Below are 24,118 nucleotides of genomic sequence, written 5' to 3'. Positions count from 1 at the left end.
GACTTTGGAATATTTCATAGGGTATAGTTAACTCTAGACACCAAACTGTATATTCCATTTCTGTGACTCATTTATTTTATAACTGGAAGTTAGTACCTACTGATTTTCTTCACCCTACCTCTGGCAACTATCAATCTGTTCTTTGTATCTGTGAGCTTGTTTTCTTTTCATTTTGTTTTAAAATTCCACATAAGTGAGATCCAATGGCATTTTCTTTCTCTGACTTATTTCACTCAGCATAGTGCCCTTAAGGTCTACACATGTTGTCCAAACTGACAAATTGCATTCTTTTTATGGCTTAATAGTATTCCATTGTGTATAACGCCACATTTTCTTTCTCCAGCCACCCATCAGCGGACACTTAAGTTGTTTCTGCGTCTTGGCTAGTGTAAATAATGCTGTAATGAACTTGGGGGGTGCATACTTCTTTTTGAATTTGTGTTTTTTTTTTTTCCAATAAATACCCAGAAGTGGAATTGCTGAATCATATGGTAGTTTTAATTTAAACTTTTTGAGGACTCACCATACTAGTTTTCATGGTGGCTGTACCAGTTTACATACCCACCAAGAGTGCACAAGGGTTCCCTTTTCTCCACATCCTTACCAACACTTGCTATCTCTGGGTGGTTTCATTATAGCCATTCTATCAAGTATGAGGTGATAATTCATTGTGGTTTGATTTGCATTTCTCTGCTGATTAGTGATACTGAGCATCTTGTCATGTACTGGTTGGCCATTTGTGTGTCTTCTTTGGGAAAATGTCTAGTCAGATCCTCTGCTCATTCTAAAAATCAGATTATCGTGTTTCTTTCTTTTTTTGCCATGGAGTTGTATGAATTATTTGTACATTTTGGATATGAACCTCTTATCAGACATATGATTTGCAAATATTTTCTCCCATTCAGTAGGTGGCTTTTTAATTATCTTGATGATTTCCTTCGCTGTGCAAAAGCTTTTAGTTTGATGGACTCTCACTTGTTTATTTGTCCTTTTGTTGCCTTTGCTTTTCCAGTCAGATCCATTAAAAAAAAAAAAATTGCCAAAACCAATGTCAAGCAGCTTATCACCTACGTCTTTTCTTTCTACCACCCCCTCCCCTACCAGGAGTTTTATGGTCTCTGGTCTTATACTCAAGTAGTAAATCCATTTTGAGTTAATTTCACCTATGGTGTAAGATAGTAGCCTCATTTCATTCTTTCACTTGTGGCTGTTACTGTTCCCAATGTTTATATCCTTTCCCCATTTATATTCTTGGCTCCTTTGACATCATATGTATTTTTTAAAGACATTCTTCTCTCCTTAGGAACACTGATTTTGGTACTGATTTTTATTTCTAATTTGTGAAGGCTTTACTTTTTGTATTCTATCCTTGAATAGAGTCTGTCTCCAATATCTTCGTATGAACAGACATTAAAAAAGTGAGGTTCTTAAGAGTTAATAATAACACAATTTTAAATTCAAGGACTAAAAGTGAGGGAGATAAGCAAACATTTTTTTTTTCACTTCTCCATAATTGTAAGTTTTTATTTTATAGCCTCAGCAATCCATAAAAAGAAATGATCAGTTTAAATTGGTAGCAGACATAGGAGAATTCTAATCCAGGAGGTATGAAAATGATTTACTTCTAATAGCCTCAGAGGGCCCAAGTAAATTATGTTTCTACTACTGACCTAAATATCTGTAGTCTAGAGGGGAGTGCCTAGCCTCGTAAAATCATTAAAAATACTTATGCTATTCAATATTACAATCTTCATTTGTTTAGGGGATATGTGAGGATTATTCTAGAACTTCTGATTTTCATTTTGAATATACATACATAGTTGATTACAGTTTCTTACTTAGTGGCAGTCTTCTTCCTCTTCTTGGTATCAACTTTCACATCCTTCAGTTAAAGTGAGAAATTCTCAACAATATTTAAGTGACTTTTGCATTTCTTTTCATGGGATTTCTTCTTGTGCTCTACAAGAATTCCAAGTCAGCAATGACATCTGGACCCTGTTCTGATTGGAGGTGCTTTCTCTATTTTTTAATGGAGAAAGAATATAGTACATGTGAATTTTTAAAATTAATATATATATTTATGGCATCAGGGATATAAGAAAAGATGAAGTGTTTGGAGATAAAGCTACTAAAGTGTTCAGTAGACCTAAGGACAGTAGGAAGGCATTTATGCCAAATGAAAGCTAAACACCTCTTCCTACACTCTCTCCCTTTATAAACTGTCTTCCAAGTGCTTGGACATGGCTTCCAAGCTGTAACCACTTCTTAGAACTATTTTCAGAAAGAGGAAGACTTGATGGTAAAAAAAATGCTTTGCTTCTCAGTTGCAGCTATGTGCGTGACTAATGTCCAGACATTCTGAATGTAATAATTACTCATGAAAGTTTAGGGTGTGATAAGACCATCTCAACATGAAATTACAGGAGGTTATCTATTAGGAGTGACCAAATCTAAAAGAATGTTCAGACATTTGGTAAAAATCAAACATTCACTGTTTTGAATAAAGACTTGCTGTTTTAGAGGAACATTGCTTTGCTCTTCCTAGGAACTCAACTCCAAAGAAATGGTCTCCTTCCTTCTTTTTTATTTTTTTTTCTTTAATTCTCACTGCTACAATCCCATTTTCCATACAGTAGAGCAGGTAATCTCTTAAAGAGGTAAACTAGATCATGTCACACTCCAGGTTACAATTTCTATAGTCTTCTGTTGAAATGAGAATAAAACCCAAGCTCATTTCCAGGGCCCACAAGGTCCCTTGCCTGGTTCCAGGGTTTTATTTAACCCTTAGGTCCAGATTCTCTGATTGTCACTCTGATTCCCAGCTTACAGCTTTTGCCCCTGTTATTTCCTCTGGGGACCCTTTTCTGGAGATCACAGTGCTGGTAGCTACTGTTCCTTCAGATCTGAGCTTAAATGTCACTTTCCCAGTGCTACTCCATAACTCCACCTTCTTCAAATTTTGCATTTGGAGTTGAATGCAGTACTTCCAAGTATTCCAGTCTGGAAAAGATGTTCCTGCTGGCATGGGAGATCTCAGAAAGTGGTGCCCAAATCTAAACCATGTGCCCATTAAAAAGTTATGTGCAATGTGTATGACCTCAAAGTCTCACTGAGGAAAGGGTTAGTAAAAAATTAACTTATTTCTGCCTTAAGTTTTATTTTCTAGATAATGTGCATCATTTTTGTTTGATGAACCAGTGTGTTGGGAGGTTCCAGTTCATCACAGTTCTTTGAATTTAAGCAACTTCAAGCCCATCCAGGATTATTAGATTTTAAAATTTTTGATCCACTCAGTTTACTTATCCAATAAGTAATTACTGCACACTTACTATGTGCCAGGGCTTTCCTGATAGCTCAGCTGGTAAAGAATCCATCTGCAATGCAGGAGACCCTAGTTTGATTCCTGGGTCAGGAAATTCCCCTGGAGAAGGGAATAGCTACCCACTCCAGTATTCTAGAAAGGAGAATTCCATGGACTATAGTCCGTGGGGCCACAAGAATTGAACATAACTGAGCGACTTTCACTGTCACTGTCACTTTACTATGCGCCAGGCATTATTCAAGGCCTGCAAAAGATTCTGCAAGGAAGGAAGAGTCCCTGTCCTTTTGGACTTTAGTGAGAGATACAGACATGGAATAAATGACTGCTCTAGGTCAGGTAGCTTCTCTATAAAGGTGACAGGTAAGCAGGTACAGAATGAAGTTATCTTCTCCTAAAGACTTTATTTCCCTACAGTCTGAAAAGAATTAGGTGCTTGTTTTTCCTTTTTGCTATTCTTAAACATTATTGCTCTTGTGCAGGTTGTTTATTTTCATGCTTTTTGATATCCCAGCGTGAAAATATATGAAACAATGGCAAATCTGAATGCTATGCACAGCATATAAAAAAGAATCTCTGGTCCAAATTGTACCTTTTAATCCTTTTGTATCTGCTACTGAAAGGACAGATCACACAAGAATACCTCTTTAAAACTTTGCTCAAAGCCTTGTTGGTGTTTAGTCACTTAGCTGTGTACGACTTTTTGCAATCCGACGGACTATAGCCTGCCAGGTTCTTCTGTCCATGGTATTTCCCAAGCAAGAATATTGGAGTGGGTTGCCATTTCCTTCTCTAGGGGATCTTCCCAACCTAGGGATCAAACCTGGGTCTCCTGTTTGGCAGGCGGATTCTTTACCACTAAGCCACTTGGGAAGCCCTAGGCTATACCTAAATGAGTATATTTATCTGTCACCTAATTCTGGGAAGATATAAATAATACTTTGTTCAACAAAATCTTCTCTTGTGACTATTACTTAAAAATTTTTTTTTTCACCTTGGTGTTAGATGAATGTACACATATTCACAAACAGTGACAGAACTTAGAGAGCATAGTTTATATAAGGAAAAACCCAAGGATTACTCATAAAAGGTTCTTACCGAGGTAACTGTCGAATGTCTCCAGAATACTGTTCATATTTGTAATTTACCACATACCACTGGGAACTATAAAATTTACAAGCCTGAAAGGAAAAAATGACAGTTAAAATTTATCATTCAAATATCAGCTATCCTGACAAGAAGCAAGGTGAATTCAGTGTTCATTATCTCTGGGTTAATGTTAAGGTGGCTATCTGAGTGATTTTAATGTAGGTAAGAACATGCTCATTACGATCATTTCATTTTTCAGTGAAAGGGAAATCTAACCCTTCCCAGAATCTTACAGGAGGAACCATTTAACATATTTACTCTACTTTTCTCCATCAAGGAAAGCCTAATTTAATCATCTGCTGAATCATAACCAGATATGTCAAGTACCTCAAGTACTGTCATTTTTTCAGTTTTCCTTGGCAATCCTTTATTTAACAGTTCTTCATAATGAAAGATGTTATTAGTTGTATGTCATCCTTTCATCATAATTTTAGCCTATTTCTTCTTGTTCTTGCATCAGCAAACCTATCCTTTTCCTCTTTATAACAACCCTGTTGCCAACTTTAGTTTTTCAGTTTTACCTCATTGCCTTCTGAGCCCAGCCTTCTCCCTGATCATTCATTGATTTTTTTAATAAGTATATGTGAATAAAAGATGACCAAAAACCTTTTAAAACACCAAGTTAATACTGCAAAAGAATCAACTTACAGTGGTTCATAATGGCTGAATTTACAGTATTCACTGATGGCAAATATTCCCCAAACACCATCTATGCACCGCCTGGCACAGCACTGACCGTGTACTGGTAATGGGGATTCCACTAGCTGGTTTTTAAAATTCCTTTCAATTCTAAAATTACATGAATCTGGGAATTAAACAGCAACAGCACAGTTATAAGGATACCTGTCCTCTAGCATTAGTAGGAAAAAATGAGGAGTAATAGACTTACTGCAATATAAGAGATAAGACCTCTGATTGTCTTTGTAACCAAGAAGGGGACAGGCAAGGAGATCTCTTTGTGAGAATCATTATTCAGGATGTAGAAGCCCTGCAGCAAAGAAAGCACTGGCCCTGTCCTAGCAGGAACAGACAGTGGGAGGGAACGGCCCAGAGATGGGTACAGAATGGGAGGCGGAGAGCACTGGGTGGGCACCTGGTCCAAGGTGCCCAGGGAAGGCAGGAAGAGGGACTGGAATCCTCAGCCGCTCCAGATTTCTCTGGCCTCGAACTTTCTCAATACCGTCGCCTTACTTGTTCAGGGAAACACCCACACACAAATGGGGGCTGACGGAAAACAATGTGTGAGGCTAGAACAAAGACAGGAGGGGGACAGTGGCGGCAGCGGGACAGGAGAAAAGAAGAGATAAAAACACAACAGCTGCAAGACAAATGGATGTGGATAACAGCCACAGGGAATCCAGTGGATGTGTACTGACTCTGGATGGAGAAGAGGAATGTGAATGAAACTGAATATTTAGCTAATGTCCTATTTTTTAACTTGCCAATTTCCGAGCCAACTGTTGAAACCACATGTTTCTGGAAATAAGAGGAAATCTGAGCCCTGATATATTCCTTGGCTAGAAAGTTCCATCTTCATTCTGGATAAAAATTGCAGGGATTCAGGCAAGGAGAAAAAGACCCACAGCATCCCAACCCAAGGAGGCAAAACATTCATGATTATGGTTCTTTCTCATCCTCTCTCATTTCCTTACTTCCCTTTCTCAACACTTTGCTGTAGTTCTCAAAGGGTACAAAATAGAAAACAAAAACATAAAACTCATCCCTTTTTGGCAGTTCCTTTCAATCTTTTTGTTTTTGTTTTTTTTTTTCCTGGTGCATAGTTTTACCTAACTGTCCTTGAATATTTGAATTGAAATGCTATTTTTATTCACTGAATGGTATCAGTTCAGTTCAGTCACCCAGTCGTGTCCAACTCTGTGATCCCATGGACTGCAGCACGCCAGGCTTCCCTATCCATCACCAACTCCCGGAGCTTGCTCAAACTCATGCTCATTGAGTTGGTGATGACATCCAACCATCTCATCCTCTGTCGTCTCCTTCTCCTCCTGCCTTCAATCCTTCCCTTAAAGGTATATTCTAGATATCCTAAATATTTTCTACTTTTGCTTTTCAAGTTTTATGGCACTTTAAATAAGTAGAATAAAGTCGCACACCCTAATTTATCAACCCAGTCTCTTAGTTCATTAATATGGTTAATAAACATTTTTGAAGCCATACTCTGTACCTAGGGATTTTCCTTGGTGATGCAAATACATCAGTGAAAAGGACGAAAATTCATGATCTTTTAAAACATAAGCCCTTGTGAAAAGCTGGTCAATAGACACAAAAGTAAGTAAACTGAAGGAGGATGGTAGAGTTGGGAGAAGGAGGACAATTTAAATAGACTCATTAGGGTGAGTCTTACAAAGAAGGTGACATCTGAGCAAGACTTATAGAAGGGCTTCCCTGGTGGCTCAGATGATAAAGAATCAGCTGCAATGCAAGAGACCTGGATTTGATCCTTGGGTCAGGAAGATCCCTTGGAGAAAGGAATGGCTACTCACTCCAGTATTCTTGCTTGGAGAATTCCATGGACAGAGGAGCCTGGTGGGCTACAGTCCATGGGATCATGAAGAGTCAGACAGGACTAAGCAACTAACTCAAACACTATAAAGGGGAGAGAGTGAGTCATTCTTAAGGCTATTTCAAATTTTGTGCCATTGTAGAAAAAAAATGCTTCAGAGTATATCTTCACACGTTTATTCCTCTCATTCTCCCCCAAGTCTGATCCATTTTGGATTATTTTCTTAAGATAAAGTGTTTAAAGCATTTTAAAGATTCTTGATTAAAAAACCTGCCAAACTAATATATACTCTTTATAAGAATATATAAGAGGGTATAGAACTGAACCAAGAACTACAGGGCTTCATGCTTGGGCTGGAACTAGTATTGACTTCCAACAAGACTTTTGTAACTCATTTTATTTATTATGATCTCTGATTTAGCAGCTGAACATTCAGGACATTAGACTAGATTAGAAATTTCTGTCTCATAATATCTATCTTCTGCTTCATTGACTACAGCACAGCCTTTGACTGTGGGGATCACAACAAACTGAAAAATTCTTCAAGAGATGGGAATACCAGACCACTTTACCTGCCTCCTGAGAAATCTGTATGCAGGTCAAGAAGCAATGTTAGAACCAGTCATGGAACAACAGACTGGTTCCAAATTGGGAAAGGAGGATGTCAAGGCTGTATATTGTCACAATGATTATTTAACTTATATGCAGAATACATCATGTGAAATGCTTGGCTGGATGAACCACAAGCGGGAATCAAGACTGCCGGGAGAAATATCGATAGCCTCAGATATGCAGATGACACCACCCTTATGGCAGAAAGTGAAGAAGAACTAAACAGCCTCTTGATGAAAGTGAAAGAGGACAGTGAAAAAAGCTGGCTTCAAATTCAACATTCAGAAGACTAAGATCATGGCATCCATTCCCATCACTTCATGGCAAATAGATGGAGAAACAATGGAAATAGTGACAGACTAAATTTTTGGGCTCCAAAATCACTGCAGATGGTGACGGCAGCCATGAAATTAAAAGATGCTTGCTCCTTAGAAGAAAAGCTATGACCAACCTAGACAGCATATTAAAAAGCAGAGACATTAATTACTTTGCTGACAAAGTTCTGACTAGTCAAAGCTATGGTTTTTCCAGTAGTCATGTACAGATGTGACAGTTGGACCATAAAGAAGGCTGAGCGCTGAAGAATTGATGCTTTTGAACTATGGTGTTGGAGAAGACTCTTAAGAGTCCCTTGGACTTCAAGGAAATCAAACCAGTACAGCTTAAAGGAAATCAGTCCTGAATATTCATTGGAAGGACTGATGCTGAAGCTGAAGCTCCAATACTCTGGCCACCTGATGTGAAGAGTCGATTCATTAGGAAAGACCCTGATGCTGGGAAAGATTGAAGGCGGGAGAAGAAGGGGACGGCAGAGGATGAGATGGTTGGATGGCATCACTGAATCAATGGACATGAGTTTCAGCTCATGTAGAGCTGGGAGGTGGTGATGGACAGGGAGGCCTGGCATGCTGCCAAGTCCATGGGGTCACAAAGTGTCATGACTGAGTGACTGAATTGACTTAACTGACTGAGTTTCTTATATCGGTATAGCCTGGTAAAAACCTCTTTTGTTTTGCAGTGGCAAGTGTTTGTCAGATACTGTACTACTAGGTCCTTTACACACAATCTTAAGGAGCACTACATGAGATTTTGTTATTCCCATTTTATAGACCACAGAGGCAAGGAGAGGCTTAGACTTCTGCCCAAGATCCCACACATGACAGAAGCAGGATTTCAAAGTGGATTTGTCTGACTTAAGAAGTCTGTTGAAGTCATTTGAGTTGTTTGATAACTGCAGACTTCTGTTTCTTTCAAATCACATCTGAACTATCAAGCCAAATGTTTCCTGTGGCATTTCTCTCTGTCTTGAAGTCAGACAGATCTGGTTTTGAATTTTGGTCTTAATTGGGAGATCTCAATTAAGTGATTTAGTATTCTAATTTTTTTATCTGTCTAAATAATACCACCTTCTTTAGGTTCAATTCCTATATACCTAACTGAGGGTAAATAATCAATAAATATTTGATTGAAAAATCAGTTTTGCCAGCGAGTTTGGCTCATTCTATAAATCACATACATAGTAGTGGAGAATAACAACTTGTTTTTCTTGACTTATTCAAGTATACTTTTAGAGAGCTATCTAAGCTCTGATAATCACAGTGTTCTGTTTTTTTTTTTTTTAATCAAACTCCTGAATTTATTTGTTAGGTTTCTTATATCTGGTAGTGGGTAGATGAAGATTTAGGTTGAATTAGATGACCCTCAGGAATCTTTCTAAATCAGTGGTTTCTCCGATTCTGAGGAAGCCAGTGGATTTTACAAACATATAAATTTTTCTCCTACATAGTTAGGCATTTTAGAAATGTTATGCATTGAAAATTATTCTCTATTCTTTGTTCTAGCCCACGTACTCACTCTAAGAAGTTCATTAAGAACTATTATAATTATGACAACTCCTCTTTGTCCAAAAATGAAGCTGAAGTGACCTGTTGAAATTCAGAGCCACAGATTATAACTCTGCTTGTTACAATGAGGCAATGGTCCCATTTTCTCCTTAAAAATTATTAATACCTAGCTCACAATACTGGTTTCAAAACACCCACTTCTTTTCCCTTTGAAAATAGGGGGCTGCCATAGTCAGCTTCAAAGATGAAGGCTGGATGTCCAACAAAAGTTTGTTGAACTGGTTAATTTTTCCAAAGAGCAATGCCCTGGTTCACATTTTATTCATTTATTACATTTGCTTGTTCAGCCTTTATCTTGCCATCTCTGCCTGTTATTTTTTTAGACACATAAAAATTTGAGTCAGGTCAACTTGTCCAAAGGCTTTTAAACCATTAGGATAGTGTTTCCTAAACTGTGTTGTGTCCATGGGGGTTACTAATTAAAATGCAGGTTCCTGGGCCCTACAGGGGATTCACTGAATCCGAATCTCTAGAGGGGGCCTTGAAATCCATCAGTCCACTGGAGTGACAATATGACTATATCCTTAACATGCTGTCTGCCTAGGAACTGAAAACATTAGGGTCCCAGCTTCATGCAGGGAATTCTAGTAACTGCGATGATGCTCCAGTGTTATTCAAGAAGGCATGGCCTTTTATAAGAGCAGGGAGCATACCAACTCCAGCATGCGGCCTTTACTGATAGGAGACATTCAATACATATTTTTGATGAATGAATCTTCCATGGTTTTTTTCCTTTAGAAATAAATAAATAGGACACCTTAAAAGTTCTAAATATCTAAATACTTTAGAAAAGATTGGACAACTGTAAAGGGTATCTTAAAACACTATAAACAAAATATTTTATTTTTCTCCCCTTTCTTTTCCTTTTTAGAAAATCATCTGTTGCAAACATCCATTGGATCATTGAAAAAGCATGGGAGTTCCAGAAAACATCTACTTCTGCTTTATTGACTATGCCAAAGCCTTTGTGTGGATCACAACAAACAATGGAAAATTCTTAAAGAGATGGGAATATCAGACCACCTGACTGGCCTCCTGAGAAAATTGTATGCAGGTCAAGAAGAAACAGTTATAACTGGACATGGAACAACAGACTGGTTCCAAATAGGAAAAGGAGTATGTCACTGTATATTGTCACCCTGCTTATTTAACTTATATGTAGAGTACATCATGCAAAATGCCAGGCTAGATGAAGCACAAGCTGGAATCAAGACTGCCGGGAGAAGTATCAACAACCTCAGATATGCAGATTACACCACCCTTATGGCAGAAAGTGAAGAAGAATTGAAGAGACTCTTGATGAAAGTGAAAGAGGAGAGTGAAAAAGCTGGCTTCAAACTCAACATTTAGAAGACTAAGATCATGGCATCCAGTCCCACCACTTCATGGCAAATAGATGGAGAAATAATGGAAACAGTGAGAGACTTTATTTTTGGGGGGTTCCAAAATCACTGCAGATGGTGACTGCGGCCATGAAATTAAAAGATGCTTACTCATTGGAAGAAAAGGTATGACGAACCCAGACAGCATATTAAAAAGCAGAGACATTACTTGGCCAACAAAGGTCTGTCTAGTCAAAGCTACGGTTTTTCCAGTAGTCATGTATGGATGTGAGAGTTGGACTATAAAGAAAGCTGAGTGCCGAAGAATTGATGCTTTTGAACTGTGGTGTTGGAGAAGACTCTTGAGAGTCCCTTGGACTGCAAGGAGATCCAACTAGTCCATCCTAAAGGAAATCAGTCCTGAATATTCATTGGAAGGACTGATGCTGAAGCTGAAACTCCGATACTTTGGCCACCTCATGCGATGAACTGACTCATTGGAAAAGACCCTGATGCTGGGAAAGATTGAAGGCCAGAGGAGAAGGGGACGACAGAGGATGAGATGGCTGGATGGCATCACCGATTCGATGGACATGAGTTTGAGCTGGTGATGGACAGGGAAGTCTTTCATGCTGCAGTCCATGAGATCGCAAAGAGTCAGACATGACTGAGCGACTGAACTGGACTGAACTTAGAAAATCATCAGAATCAATTCAAATCATGTTACTTACCTCAAATAGCAATTTGAGTTTGGCAATGTAATCTGTCCAGCTCTTAAAAAGGCTGATTATTAGATTCTGACTACAGAGTAATAAGCAGGCAATAGATGGCTTTTTAGATTCAAAATTATTTTTCTTCCTGGCTATAGAGGCTTACTTAATTACATGACTACTGCCTTACCAGGAAGGTTTATGCGACCACAAAAGGTGTTCTCTTTGGCCCTTACTTACCACTGGGATGAATCAGTATGCATAAAATGATGGTGGTAATTTTCATATTAATGCCATTCTTTATAATGTTTAGAAATAATTATGACTATTTTGTAAATGTTAAAAAATGTAGCATCATGAATTTAAGTGAATTCAGGTGAATTATGTATTGAAAGAGTGGCTGGATAATTTATTGTCCACATTGAGGCACTTCAAAATTAAAAGAAATGCAATTAGCCAGGCCAACAGATAGAACATGAAACTTCTTGCAAATCAGGATATTGGTCATCCAATAAATACATCAGTATTTTAGAAAAAGGAAAAGGCATTTTCTTTTAAAATTTAACTGGATCACATTATATATTCCTTTAAAATTAAATCATTAATTTCTGCACTATAAAAATAAGGTGAACTGCGAGTGACCTTTTAAAACTTACAGTACATTCTAAAGAGAGAAATAGAAATGAGTTTGGAAAAAATAAATGTGACTATAGATCTGACTCAGTTTCAGAAGTCATGATAGAATCTTACTTAATAGTTTTCTGAGTCTGGTTTTTTAAAAATATTATTTGTTGGCATATAATTGCTGATAGAAGTCTCTTATGATCCTTTGTATTTCTGTGTTGTCTGTTGTGATCTCTCCATTTTCATTTCTAATTTTATTGATTTGATTTTTCTCTCTTTGCTTCTTGATGAGTCTGGCTAATGGTTTGTCAATTTTATTTATCCTTTCAAAGAACCAGCTTTTGGCTTTGTTGATTTTTGCTATGGTCTCTTTTGTTTCTTTTGCATTTATTTCTGCCCTAATTTTTAAGATTTCTTTCCTTCTACTAACTCTGGGGTTCTCCAATTCTTCCTTTTCTAGTTGCTTTAGGTGTAGAGTTAGGTTATTTATTTGACTTTTTTCTTGTTTCTTGAGGTATGCCTGTATTGCTATGAACTTTCCTCTTAGCACTGCTTTTATAGTGTCCCACAGGTTTTGGGTTGTTGTGTTTTCATTTTCATTAGTTTCTATGCATATTTTGATTTCTTTTTTGATGCCTTTGACAAAATTCAACATCCATTTATGATAAAAACTCTCCAGAAAGCAGGAATAGAAGGAACATACCTCAACATAATAAAAGCTATATATGACAAACCCACAGCAAACATTATCCTCAATGGTGAAAAATTGAAAGCATTTCCCCTAAAGTCAGGAACAAGACAAGGGTGCCCACTTTCACCGCTACTATTCAACATAGTTCTAGAAGTTTTGGCCACAGCAATCAGAGCAGAAAAAGAAATAAAAGGAATCCAAATTGGAAAAGAAGAAGTAAAACTCTCACTGTTTGCAGATGACATGATCCTGTACATAGAAAACCCTAAAGACTCTACCAGAAAATTACTAGAGCTAATTAATGAATATAGCAAAGTTGCAGGATATAAAATCAACACACAGAAATCCCTTGCATTCCTATACACTAATAATGAGAAAGTAGAAAAAGAAATTAAGGAAACAATTTCATTCACCATTGCAACGAAAAGAATAAAATACTTAGGAGTATATCTACCTAAAGAAACTAAAGACCTATATATAGAAAACTATAAAACACTGATGAAAGAAATCAAAGAGGATACTAATAGATGGAGAAATATACCATGTTCATGGTTTGGAAGAATCAATATAGTGAAAATGAGTATACTACCCAAAGCAATTTACAAATTCAATTGGAAGAATCAATATAGTGAAAATGAGTATACTACCCAAAGCAATTTACAAATTCAATGGCTATCAAGCTACCAGCCATATTTTTCACAGAACTAGAACAAATAATTTCAAGATTTGTATGGAAATACAAAAAACCTCAAACAGCCAAAGCAACCTTGAGAAAGAAGAATGGAACTGCAGGAATCAACTTGCCTGACCTCAGGCTCTACTACAAAGCCACAGTCATCAAGGCAGTATGGTACTGTCACAAAGACAGACATATAGATCAATGGAACAAAACAGAAAACCCAGAGATAAATCCACACACATATGGACACCTTATCTTTGACAAAGGAGGCAAGAATATACAATGAAGTAAAGACAATCTGTTTAATAAGTGGTGCTGGGAAAACTGGTCAACCACTTGTAAAAGAATGAAACTAGGTCACTTTCTAACACCTCACACAAAAATAAACAAAATGGATTAAAGATCTAAATGTAAGACCAGAAACTATAAAACTCCTAGAGGCGAACATAGGCAAAACACTCTCCGACATAAATCACAGCAGGATCCTCTGTGATCCACCTCCCAGAATTCTGGAAATAAAAGCAAAACTAAACAAATGGGATCTAATTAAAATTAAAAGCTTCTGCACAACAAAGGAAACTATAAGCAAGGTGAAAAGACAGCCTTCTGAATGGGAGAAAATAATAGCAAATGAAGCAACTGACAAACAACTAATCTCAAAAATATACAAGCAACTTATGCAGCTCAATTCCAGAAAATAAATGACCCAATCAAAAAATGGGCCAAAGAACTAAATAGACATTTCTCCAAAGAAGACATATGGATGGCTAACAAACACATGAAAAGATGCTCAACATCACTCATTATTAGAGAAATGCAAATCAAAACCACAATGAGGTACCACTTCACACCAGTCAGAATGGTTGCGATCCAAAAATCTGCAAGCAATAAATGCTGGAGAGGGTGTGGAGAAAAGGGAACCCTCTTACACTGTTGGTGGGAATGCAAACTAGTACAGCCACTATGGAGAACTGTGGAGATTCCTTAAAAAATTGCAAATAGAACTGCCTTATGACCCAGCAATCCCACTTCTGGGCATACACACCGAGGAAACCAGAATTAAAAGAGACACATGTACCCCAATGTTTATCGCAGCACTGTTTATAATAGCCAGGACATGGAAACAACCTAGATGTCCATCAGCAGATGAATGGATAAGAAAGCAGTGGTACATATACACAATGGAGTATTACTCAGCCATTAAAAAGAATACATTTGAATCAGTTCTGATGAGATGGATGAAACTAGAGCCGATTATACAGAGTGAAGTAAGCCAGAAAGAAAAACACCAATACAGTATACTAACATATATATATGGAATTTAGAAAGATGGCAATGATGGCCTTGTATGCAAGACAGCAAAAAAGACACAGATGTGTATAGCGGACTTTTGGACTCAGAGGGAGAGGGAGAGGGTGAGATGATTTGGGAGAATGGCATTGAAACATGTATACTATCATGTAAGAATCCAATCGCCAGTCTATGTCCGATGCAGGATACAGCATGCTTGGGGCTGGTACACGGGGATGACCCAGAGAGATGTTATGGGGAGGGAGGTGGGAGGGGGGTTCATGTTTGGGAATGCATGTACACCCGTGGTGGATTCATGTCAATGTAGGGCAAAACCAATACAGAATTGTAAAGTAAAATAAAGTAAAAATAAAAAAAAATATTATTTGATATTAGATAATGTTGCTATGTATATAAATATGCCTGTACAGTGTAAATATGCCTGTACATAGCAAAGGCCAGCCATAAGTGAAAATAATTTTTAAACTATTTTGTTTGAATTATAGAATTGTCTAAATTGCTGTCTTGGTTGATTTAAACTGAAAGTGAATCAAGGTATTTGGCTTGTCTTTTCAAAATGTGCTGCATTAAGGCAACTGAACAAACGTTAAAATTAGACTTTCAAAAGTCATATCTGTGCCTAATCTGGGGGAATACACTTTAATTTTCCAGCTAATTATCCCAGCTCTTTTGTCAGGACATAACAAATGGATGGTACTAAAAAACAACAACAACAAACAAACGAACAAAAATACCTTTGATAAAATTATGATTTAATCATTCTTTTCATATAATTCAAAAATTATAATTCAATGCAATTGAAATTTTAGGTACAAACTTATGAGGAATCTTTATTCTTATTTTTATATTCCACGGTCTCGGATTTATATTTCTGTCTTTATTAAGTTCAGTTCAGTTCAGTCACTCAGTTGTGTCTGACTCTTTGTAACCCCATGAATCACAGCACGCCAGGCCTCCCTGTCCATCACCAACTCCCGGAGTTCACTCAGACTCACATCCGTCGAGTCTGTGATGCCATCCAGCCATCTCATCCTCTGTCGTCCCCTTATCCTCCTGCCCCCCAATCCCTCCCAGCATCAGAGTCTTTTCCAATGAGTCAACCCTTCGCAAGAGGTGTCCAAAGTACTGGAGCTTCAGCTTTAGCATCATTCCTTCCAAAGAAATTCCAGGGTTGATCTCCTTCAGAATGGACTGGTTGGATCTCCTTGCAGTCCAAGGGACCCTCAAGAGTCTTCTCCAACACCACAGTTCAAACGCATCAATTCTTTGGCGCTCAGCCTTCTTCACAGTCCAACTCTCACATCCATACATGACCACAGGAAAAACCATAGCCTTGACTAGACAGACCTTAGTCGGCAAAGTAATGTCTCTGCTTTTGAATATACTATCTAGGTTGGTCATAACTTTTCTTCCAAGGAGTAAGAGTCTTTTAATTTCATGGCTGCAGTCACCATCTGCAGTGATTTTGGAGCCCCCCAAAATAAAGTCTGACACTGTTTCTACTGTTTCCCCATCTATTTGCCATGAAGTGATGGGACTGGATGCCATGATCTTAGTTTTCTGAATGTTGAGCTTTAAGTCAACTTTTTCAGTCTCCTCTTTCACTTTCATCAAGAGGCTTTTTAGCTCCTCTTTACTTTCTGCCATAAGGGTGGTGTCATCTGCATATCTGAGGTTATTGATATTTCTCCCAGCAATCTTGATTCCAGCTTGTGTTTCTTCCACTCCAGCGTTTCTCATGATGTACTCTGCATAGAAGTTAAATAAGCAGGGTGACAATATACAGCCTTGACGGACTCCTTTTCCTTTTTGGAACCAGTCTGTTGTTCCATGTCCAGTTCTAACTGTTGCTTCCTGACCTGCATACAGATTTCTCAAGAAGCAGGTCAGGTGGTCTGGTATTCCCATCTCTCTCAGAATTTTCCACAGTTTATTGTGATGCACATAGTCAAAGGCTTTGGCATAGTCAATAAAGCAGAAATATATGTTTTTCTGGAGCTCTCTTGCTTTTTTCCATGATCCAGTGGATGTTGGCAATTTGATCTCTGGTTCCTCTGCCTTTTTTAAAACCAGCTTGAACATCAGGGAGTTCACGGTTCATGTATTGCTGAAGCCTGGCTTGGAGAATTTTGAGCATTACTTTACTAGCATGTGAGATGGGTGCAATTGTGTGGTAGTTTGAGCATTCTTTGGCATTGCCTTTCTTTGGGATCGGAATGAAAACTGACCTTTTCCAGTCTTGTGGCCACTGCTGAGTTTTCCAAAGTTGCTGGCCTATTGAATGCAGCACTTTCACAGCATCATCTTTCAGGATTTGAAACAGCTCCATTGGAATTCCATCACCTCCACTAGCTTTGTTCATAGTGATGTTTTCTAAGGCCCACTTGACTTCACATTCCAAGATGTCTGGCTCTAGATTAGTGATCACATCATGATTATCTGTGTCGTGAAGATCTTTTTTGTACAGTTCTTCCATGTATTCTTGCCACCTTTTCTTAATATCTTCTGCTTCTGTTAGGTCCAGACCATTTCTGTCCGTTATCGAGCCCTTCTTTGCATGAAATGTTCCCTTGGTATCTCTAATTTTCTTGAAGAGATCTCTGGTCTTTCCCATTCTGTTCTTTTCCTCTATTTCTTTGCATTGATCGCTGAAGAAGGCTTTCTTATCTCTTCTTGCTATTCTTTGGAACTCTGCATTCAGATGCTTATATCTTTCCTTTTCTCCTTTGCTTTTCACCTCTCTTCTTTTCACAGCTATTTGTAAGGCCTCCCCAGACAGCCATTTTGCTTTTTTGCTTTTCTTTTCCTTGGGGATGGTCTTGATCCCTGTCTCCTGTACAATGTCATGAACTTCATTCCATAGTTCATCAGGCACTCTATCTATCAGATCTAGACCTTAAATCTATTACTCACTTCTACTGTATAATCATAAGTGATTTGATTTAGGTCATACATGAATGGTCTAGCGGTTTTCCCTACTTTCTTCAATTTAAGTCTGAATCTGGTAATAAGGAGTTCATGTTCTGAGCCACAGTCAGCTCCTGGTCTTGTTTTTGTTGACTGTATAGAGTGTATCCATCTTTGGCTAAAAAGAATATAATTAATCTGATTTCGGTGTTGACCATCTGGTGATGCCCATGTGTAGAGTCTTCTCTTGTGTTGTTGCAGAGGGTGTTTGCTATGACCAGTGCATTTTCTTGGCAAAACTCTATTAGTCTTTGCCCTGCTTCATTCTGCATTCCAAGGCCAAATTTGCTTGTTACTCCAGGTGTTTCTTGACTTCCTACTTTTGCATTCCAGTCCCCTATAATGAAAAGGACATCTTTTGGGGGTGTTAGTTCTAAAAGGTCTTGTAGGTCTTCATAAAACTGTTCAACTTCAGTTTCTTCAGTGTTACTGGTTGGGGCATAGACTTGGATAACTGTGATATTGAATGGTTTGCCTTGGAGATGAACAGTGATCATCCTGTCGTTTTTGAGACTGCATCCAAGTACTGCATTTCGGACTCTTTTGTTGACCATGATGGCTACTCCATTTCTTCTGAGGGATTCCTGCCCGCAGTAGTAGATGTAATGGTCATCTGAGTTAAATTCACCCATTCCAGTCCATTTTAGTTCGCTGATTCCTAGAATGTCGACGTTCACTCTTGCCATCTCTTGTTTGACCACTTCCAATTTGCCTTGATTCATGGACCTGACATTCCAGGTTCCTATGCAATATTGCTCTGTCTTTATTCACTTACCACCAAACATAGGATGACTCTTATTGTGAAGAAGTCTAGAGGAATAGAATTGGAACCATTTTGCATTCTTGGTGGAGAAGGAAATGGCAACCCACTCCTGTTTTCTTGCCTGGAGAATTCCATGGACAGAAGAGCCTGGTGGGCTACAGTCCACGGGGTCACAAAGAGTTGGACATGACTGAGTGACTGACACTTGCATATTTGGAAACAAGACTACTATTCTAGGGAATTGAACAACTAGGAAATATGTTTCTTCAGGATGGTTAATATAAAACACAAAAAAATTTGACTTCATTTTCAAATTGCATTTTCCATATACATTCTATCCTAATGCCACTAAAGGGTAGATTAATTTGAATTTACTGTAATCAACATTCGTATGTTTATGTCTGTGTGTGTGTATGTGTGTGCACTCAGTCGTGTCTAACTCTTTGCAACACAGTGGATTATAGCCCGCCAGGCTCCTCTGTCCATGGCATTTTCCAGGCAAGAATACTGAAGAAGGGTGCCATTTCCTTCTCCAGGGGATCTTCCTGACCCAGGGTTTGAACCCTCATCTCCTCCATTGGCAGGAAGATTATTTATCATTGAGCTTTACTATCATACATCTAGTATATATATATTAAAAAAAAATTGGGTGATCCATTTTATTCTGACCATGACAGAAAAAAAATCATTATATAAACTAGGCCTACATACAGGTTAACAGATTTTGATATCATTTTCCATTAAATTCTTGAAGTTGCAAAATAAATATGGCTGTACTTATAAAAATACTTATAAAAGTACATACAATATAAAATTCCCTTAACATCCAACAAGACCTTCACTAATGAATTAAGAGCCTCTTCAAAACAGAAACAAGAATCTTTTTATTTGCACTAATTAAGAAAATATTATGAATTATTTGCAATTTGGAGAGGTTTTTTTATAGTTGTGTTTCCCCCAATGTGTTCAGTTGCTAAGCCGTGTCTTACTCTTTGCAACTCCATGAACTGCAGCATGCCAGGCTTCCCTGTCCCAGAGTTTGCTCAAATTCATGTCCATTGAGGAGGGGATACTATTTAATCTTCTCTTCTGTCACCTCGTTCTCCTGTTCTCAGTCTTTCCCAGCATCAGGGTCTTTTCCAACGAGTCGGCTCTTTGCATCAGGTGTCCAAAGTACTGGAGCTTCAGCTTCAGCATCAGTCCTTCTAGTGAATATTCAGGGTCGATTTTCTTTAGGATTGGGGCTTCCCTGGTGGCTCAGAGGTTAAAGCGTCTGCCTGCAAAGGGACTGACTGGTTTGATCTTGCTGTCCAAGGGACTCCTTGGACACTTCTTTTCCAGCACTACAAACTGCGCATGTAGCCCTGATGTCAGAGCAGAGGAACTAGTTCTAGACTGAAGAAAACCATGCTTACTATGCTCTGGTCGTCCAAGGTTAATGAATGCATTAGAACCACTCATTTCTGCCCAATGTTTCAGATTCTGAAAACAGCTTTCATTTCTTTACTTAATTTATTTATACATGCAAAGAAACCCTAGAATTATTTATTGAAAGACTTATTCTTATTTCTTGGTAAGTTTAATTGCACATTATTCTACATATGAGATTCAAACTATTTGTATAAAGTACAAAGGCATTTTGGTCAAAAGAATGGTTTCTTTATACAAGTATACAATATACAGTTCAAAATTACAGATAAAATATATAAAATTATTTTAACCATAAAAGAAATAAAATTGCTTGACAAGATGCATTTCATTTTGTTTAGATATATTTCTTTCAGTTAACAAAATGACACTGCATGAAATACGTTTAAAATCAAGGCTAATCTCCCTCTCCCCATAATTTTCTTGAAATGCTAGGACCCATGTTGTTTAAAATCTTCTCTCAACATGATGCAGCTTTTATCCTGACTATTCATAATTTTCTTGTGAATTAATTGAACACCACTTATCTGAGTCCAGATGGTGGAAGAGGAAGAAAGAGAGAAAGAAATTTCATTTTCAATATTTTGGTACATAATTTAATAGTCTACTGAACTATTTTTAACTTCAGGATTCAGTGTTGTACCTGAAGAGTTCCAATATTTTTACTGGGTTTACTCTCAAGGCACTTCCTAGGTAAGGAGACAAACATATACCTTCTTTGACAAGATAACACACTTTGCTTCTGTTCAGAGTTCACCCAGCAGTAATCAGGTTGTGATCAAAGTTTATGAAACTGCTCTGTTAAAGAACAACTGGTGACTCTCAATTACCAAATCCAGTGAATTACCCAATCTTGACACGTCACTGGTGTTTTATATCATTGCCTCACTCTCGCTACTGACAGTTCTTTGATTCTAAGAAACCATTTCTCCTTGTTTTCTTCCTACCGCCTGGTCCACTGGTCGACTTCTTGTGTTGGGCTCTCTTTCCCAGCCTCTTACGTGGGAACGTCACTCAGGGACCTGCCTCGTGTCATTCCTGGGCAAGTTCTTCCAGATTCAGAGTTTCGATTTTTAAAGACAGAGCCAGAGCCCACCCCTTCCTACTATATTGAGACCTATGTATGTATCTTGTTGAATCTCTTGCTCTGCATGTCACCCAGAGATGTCATCTATTCTCTTCATCCATCTCTGCTTGAGCAATCTGTACTTTCTTCTGGGTACCTTATTTAAATTACTGACACAACTATCAAACTAATAGCCCAAGCCAGAAATGTGGGCGTCATCACCAACACAGTTTTCTCTTCTCCATCACCAACTCCTGTGAATTCCATCTCCTTAACCGTTCTCTGCTGTTACCACCATTATCTGCTAGTACAGATCTTTAACCCAGCTAGGCTATTAAAATAGTCTCTCTGGCTTGAACTCTACCGTGCCCCCAATTCCTGTTGATTTTCTTCCATCAGATTTACATCGGCATTTCTGAGAGACATTTCTCAAGATACCCAGGGGGGAGGCAGAATTTCTCCATGGCCAAAAAAATCCTGGGGACTATTTTATGCCATTATTCTCTTCTAAGGCGACTGTGGATGTTAGCTGGTTAAAGAACTTTGTGGGTGTTTGTGATCATGAACATCCTGCAGTTCCGGCTTTCTGCAGCACACTCCGTGCCTATGTGAAATTAGTGTCTGCTCTGATCTTAATCAACTTTTTCCCGGTTTTTATTGTGCATTTTCTATGGAAGCCTAGCGACTTCAATGACATTTATTCTGTCTTCTTTGAATCTAGTTTGTTTTCCCTATTTAATCTTGGGTTCTTTTATCATTTTTTTTTTCATGGAAAATTCAATTATTGCTGGTCTGGAAGCCCTGTTTAAAAATCTGAACTCTTCCTTGCCTCAGTAACTTAGTACTTTCTGGATGAGTACAGTACATAATCATTGTGTATGTGTGTGTATATATTCAGATACAGATGTAGATATAGATATTTTGCTTCTATTCTTTTAATGCTTTCACGACTCTTTTTTTTTTAAATATTTATAGTCATTTATTGAAATTTAAATCTATGAGTGTTTTATGTCTTGACCAAGGTGAGACTTGGATTCTTGATTTCATGACTTATGCCTCACTTCATTGTTAGTCTACTCCTGATGCAGGTTGATTTCTAGAAATCACAGAAGGCTTTGCTGGCAGAGTAACTTGCTGCCTTAGTACTTACTATATTTCCCAGCTATTCAGATGAAGTGGTCCCTGGACCCTTGCTTCCTGTTGAGTCACTATATTAATCTCCATTCTGTACTTGCTCATCTTCTTTGTTAAGAGAGACCAAACCAAGAGCTTAGCACTAATTAATGTTTTGTGTACATTAAAATGAAAACTTTGCTGTTAAAGTTTTGCTTGAGAAGTCTGCCTCCTATTTATAGATCCCTTTAATTGCTCCCCTGACCTTCCAGTGGAAGGAAGTGGTGCTTGTTTTATCATGGAAGTCTTTTATAATTTTTATAGTTATAGATGTTGATTTTAGGCTATTTATGAGGACCAGATGAAGACATTGCTTCCCAGTCATGTTCCAAGTGTTTTCATACTATTGCTACATTTATTTTTAGAAACGTGGCATTGGTATTATTAATATCCTCATTTAAAGACAGAGAAACTGAGGCAGAAAGATAAAATCTTATCTAAATGAAGGGTATATTCCCTTGTGCACAGTGAAAATAGCCCCATTAGATCAGGATATTAAGAGTTTTTCAAAGGGTCAGAGGTAAAAGTGGTTAAGAGCATGGTGTTAATTCCCACTCTGTGTGAATATGGGCAAGTTATTGATCATTCAGAACCTGCTTTGTAGGGTTTAAAATGAGGTCGCAGTTCTGTAACATTAAATGCTCTCTCTCTACATATATATATGTATATATACATATATATACCTACATATCTAACCTATATATAGAATGTTGCTGAACTCTGACTTGTGTTAGTTTTACGTAACTGTGAAGTGCTTTAGTGGATGTGAAGTACACCTATACTCTTGTCTGGGGGAATATTTAACCTTACATTTCATAGACACAAAAGAGAATTAATAACAGATAAAACAGTAAAGGAAGAGATTGCTCATTTTATTTAAGTTCCCATTAAAAGCACAAAGTTATTCAAGATTTGAAAAAGGAAAGAATGGCCACCGCCTTTCCTAAGAGGCTCAGAGTTGTCAAAAGTAGAGTGTAGAGAGGCAGAATGCAACATTAGTGTTGAACTTGGGGTGTTTAAATAAGATTCATGTCAATTTGTTGCCTAGCAATCAGGGTATTTATCCTTGCCCCCTAGTGGGGAGCAACAGGGCAACTGAGCACAGGGTGGATCCAAAAGTTTGCTTAGTGCAATACGGGAGCCACTGTAAGGGGAACACGTGTTTCTACAAAATCCTACAAAAATGGCAATGTGAATTCACTTCAGGGCTGGCTTACTCTGCTTGGAAAAATTCAGTCAATGTTTTGCAAAGTATGGCCCAATAACTACAGGCATTAGGATTACAAAGCTACAGGGGGTTGTTAGGGCGAAGACTGAGGCAAGTGTTCTTTCCAGAGGGCAGCTATAGCAAAGCACACATGGCAGTCAGCATCGTGGTTAAGAGGCTAGGGGCCAGAGAGCATGGGTTGGGATGCTGGACCCGTCTATTCCCGGCTGTATAATGCTGTACATGTTCCTTAATTTTTCTATGAAAGTTTCCTCATCATTAGAAGGTGATGATGATGATGAAACCTATGCCTGTCATTATTGCAAGGAAAGGCCTGAGAAGCATATCTGGCCCAAAGTAACTAGTCAACTTTTCATTTTAAAATGTCTTCCCATGTTTTTACAGCTTCTGCTTTTGAAATTAAGATATAAAAAATTCATCTGGAATTAATTTTTACATGTACTGTTAGATACAGCCCTAACTACTTTTGTCCAAAATGGCTAGCCAAGTGGTATTTGTAGAACAGTCCACCCTTCACCAGGAATTTGAGGTGCCACATTTACCATTTATCAAGTAACCGTACGCATTTGGGTCTGTTTCAAATACTTGGTTTCTTTCACTGGCTAATTATTATTATTATTATTTTAATTTCAGAAGGCAGAGAATGAT

The 24,118-nt window shown here is 38.0% G+C and overlaps 1 protein-coding gene across 13 annotated transcripts in view; it reads right to left on the bottom strand.

Moving 5' to 3' along the window:
• DOCK10 (dedicator of cytokinesis 10) overlaps positions 1–24,118 on the bottom strand; it is a 308,358-nt gene that overhangs the window by 133,180 nt on the left and 151,060 nt on the right. For all 13 annotated transcript variants that reach the window (XM_018058883.1, XM_018058892.1, XM_013973005.2 and 10 more), the window contains exon 4: positions 4,418–4,500. In XM_018058883.1, coding sequence (XP_017914372.1) covers positions 4,418–4,500 — 83 coding nt within the window. The remainder of the gene's footprint in view (positions 1–4,417; positions 4,501–24,118) is intronic.

The sequence above is a fragment of the Capra hircus genome, chromosome 2 (assembly GCF_001704415.2).
Source record: "Capra hircus breed San Clemente chromosome 2, ASM170441v1, whole genome shotgun sequence".
NCBI classification, from domain to species: Eukaryota; Metazoa; Chordata; class Mammalia; order Artiodactyla; family Bovidae; genus Capra; species Capra hircus.
The sequence above is the reverse complement of the archived record's forward strand: the minus strand, read 5'-3'. Positions and strand labels throughout refer to the sequence as shown.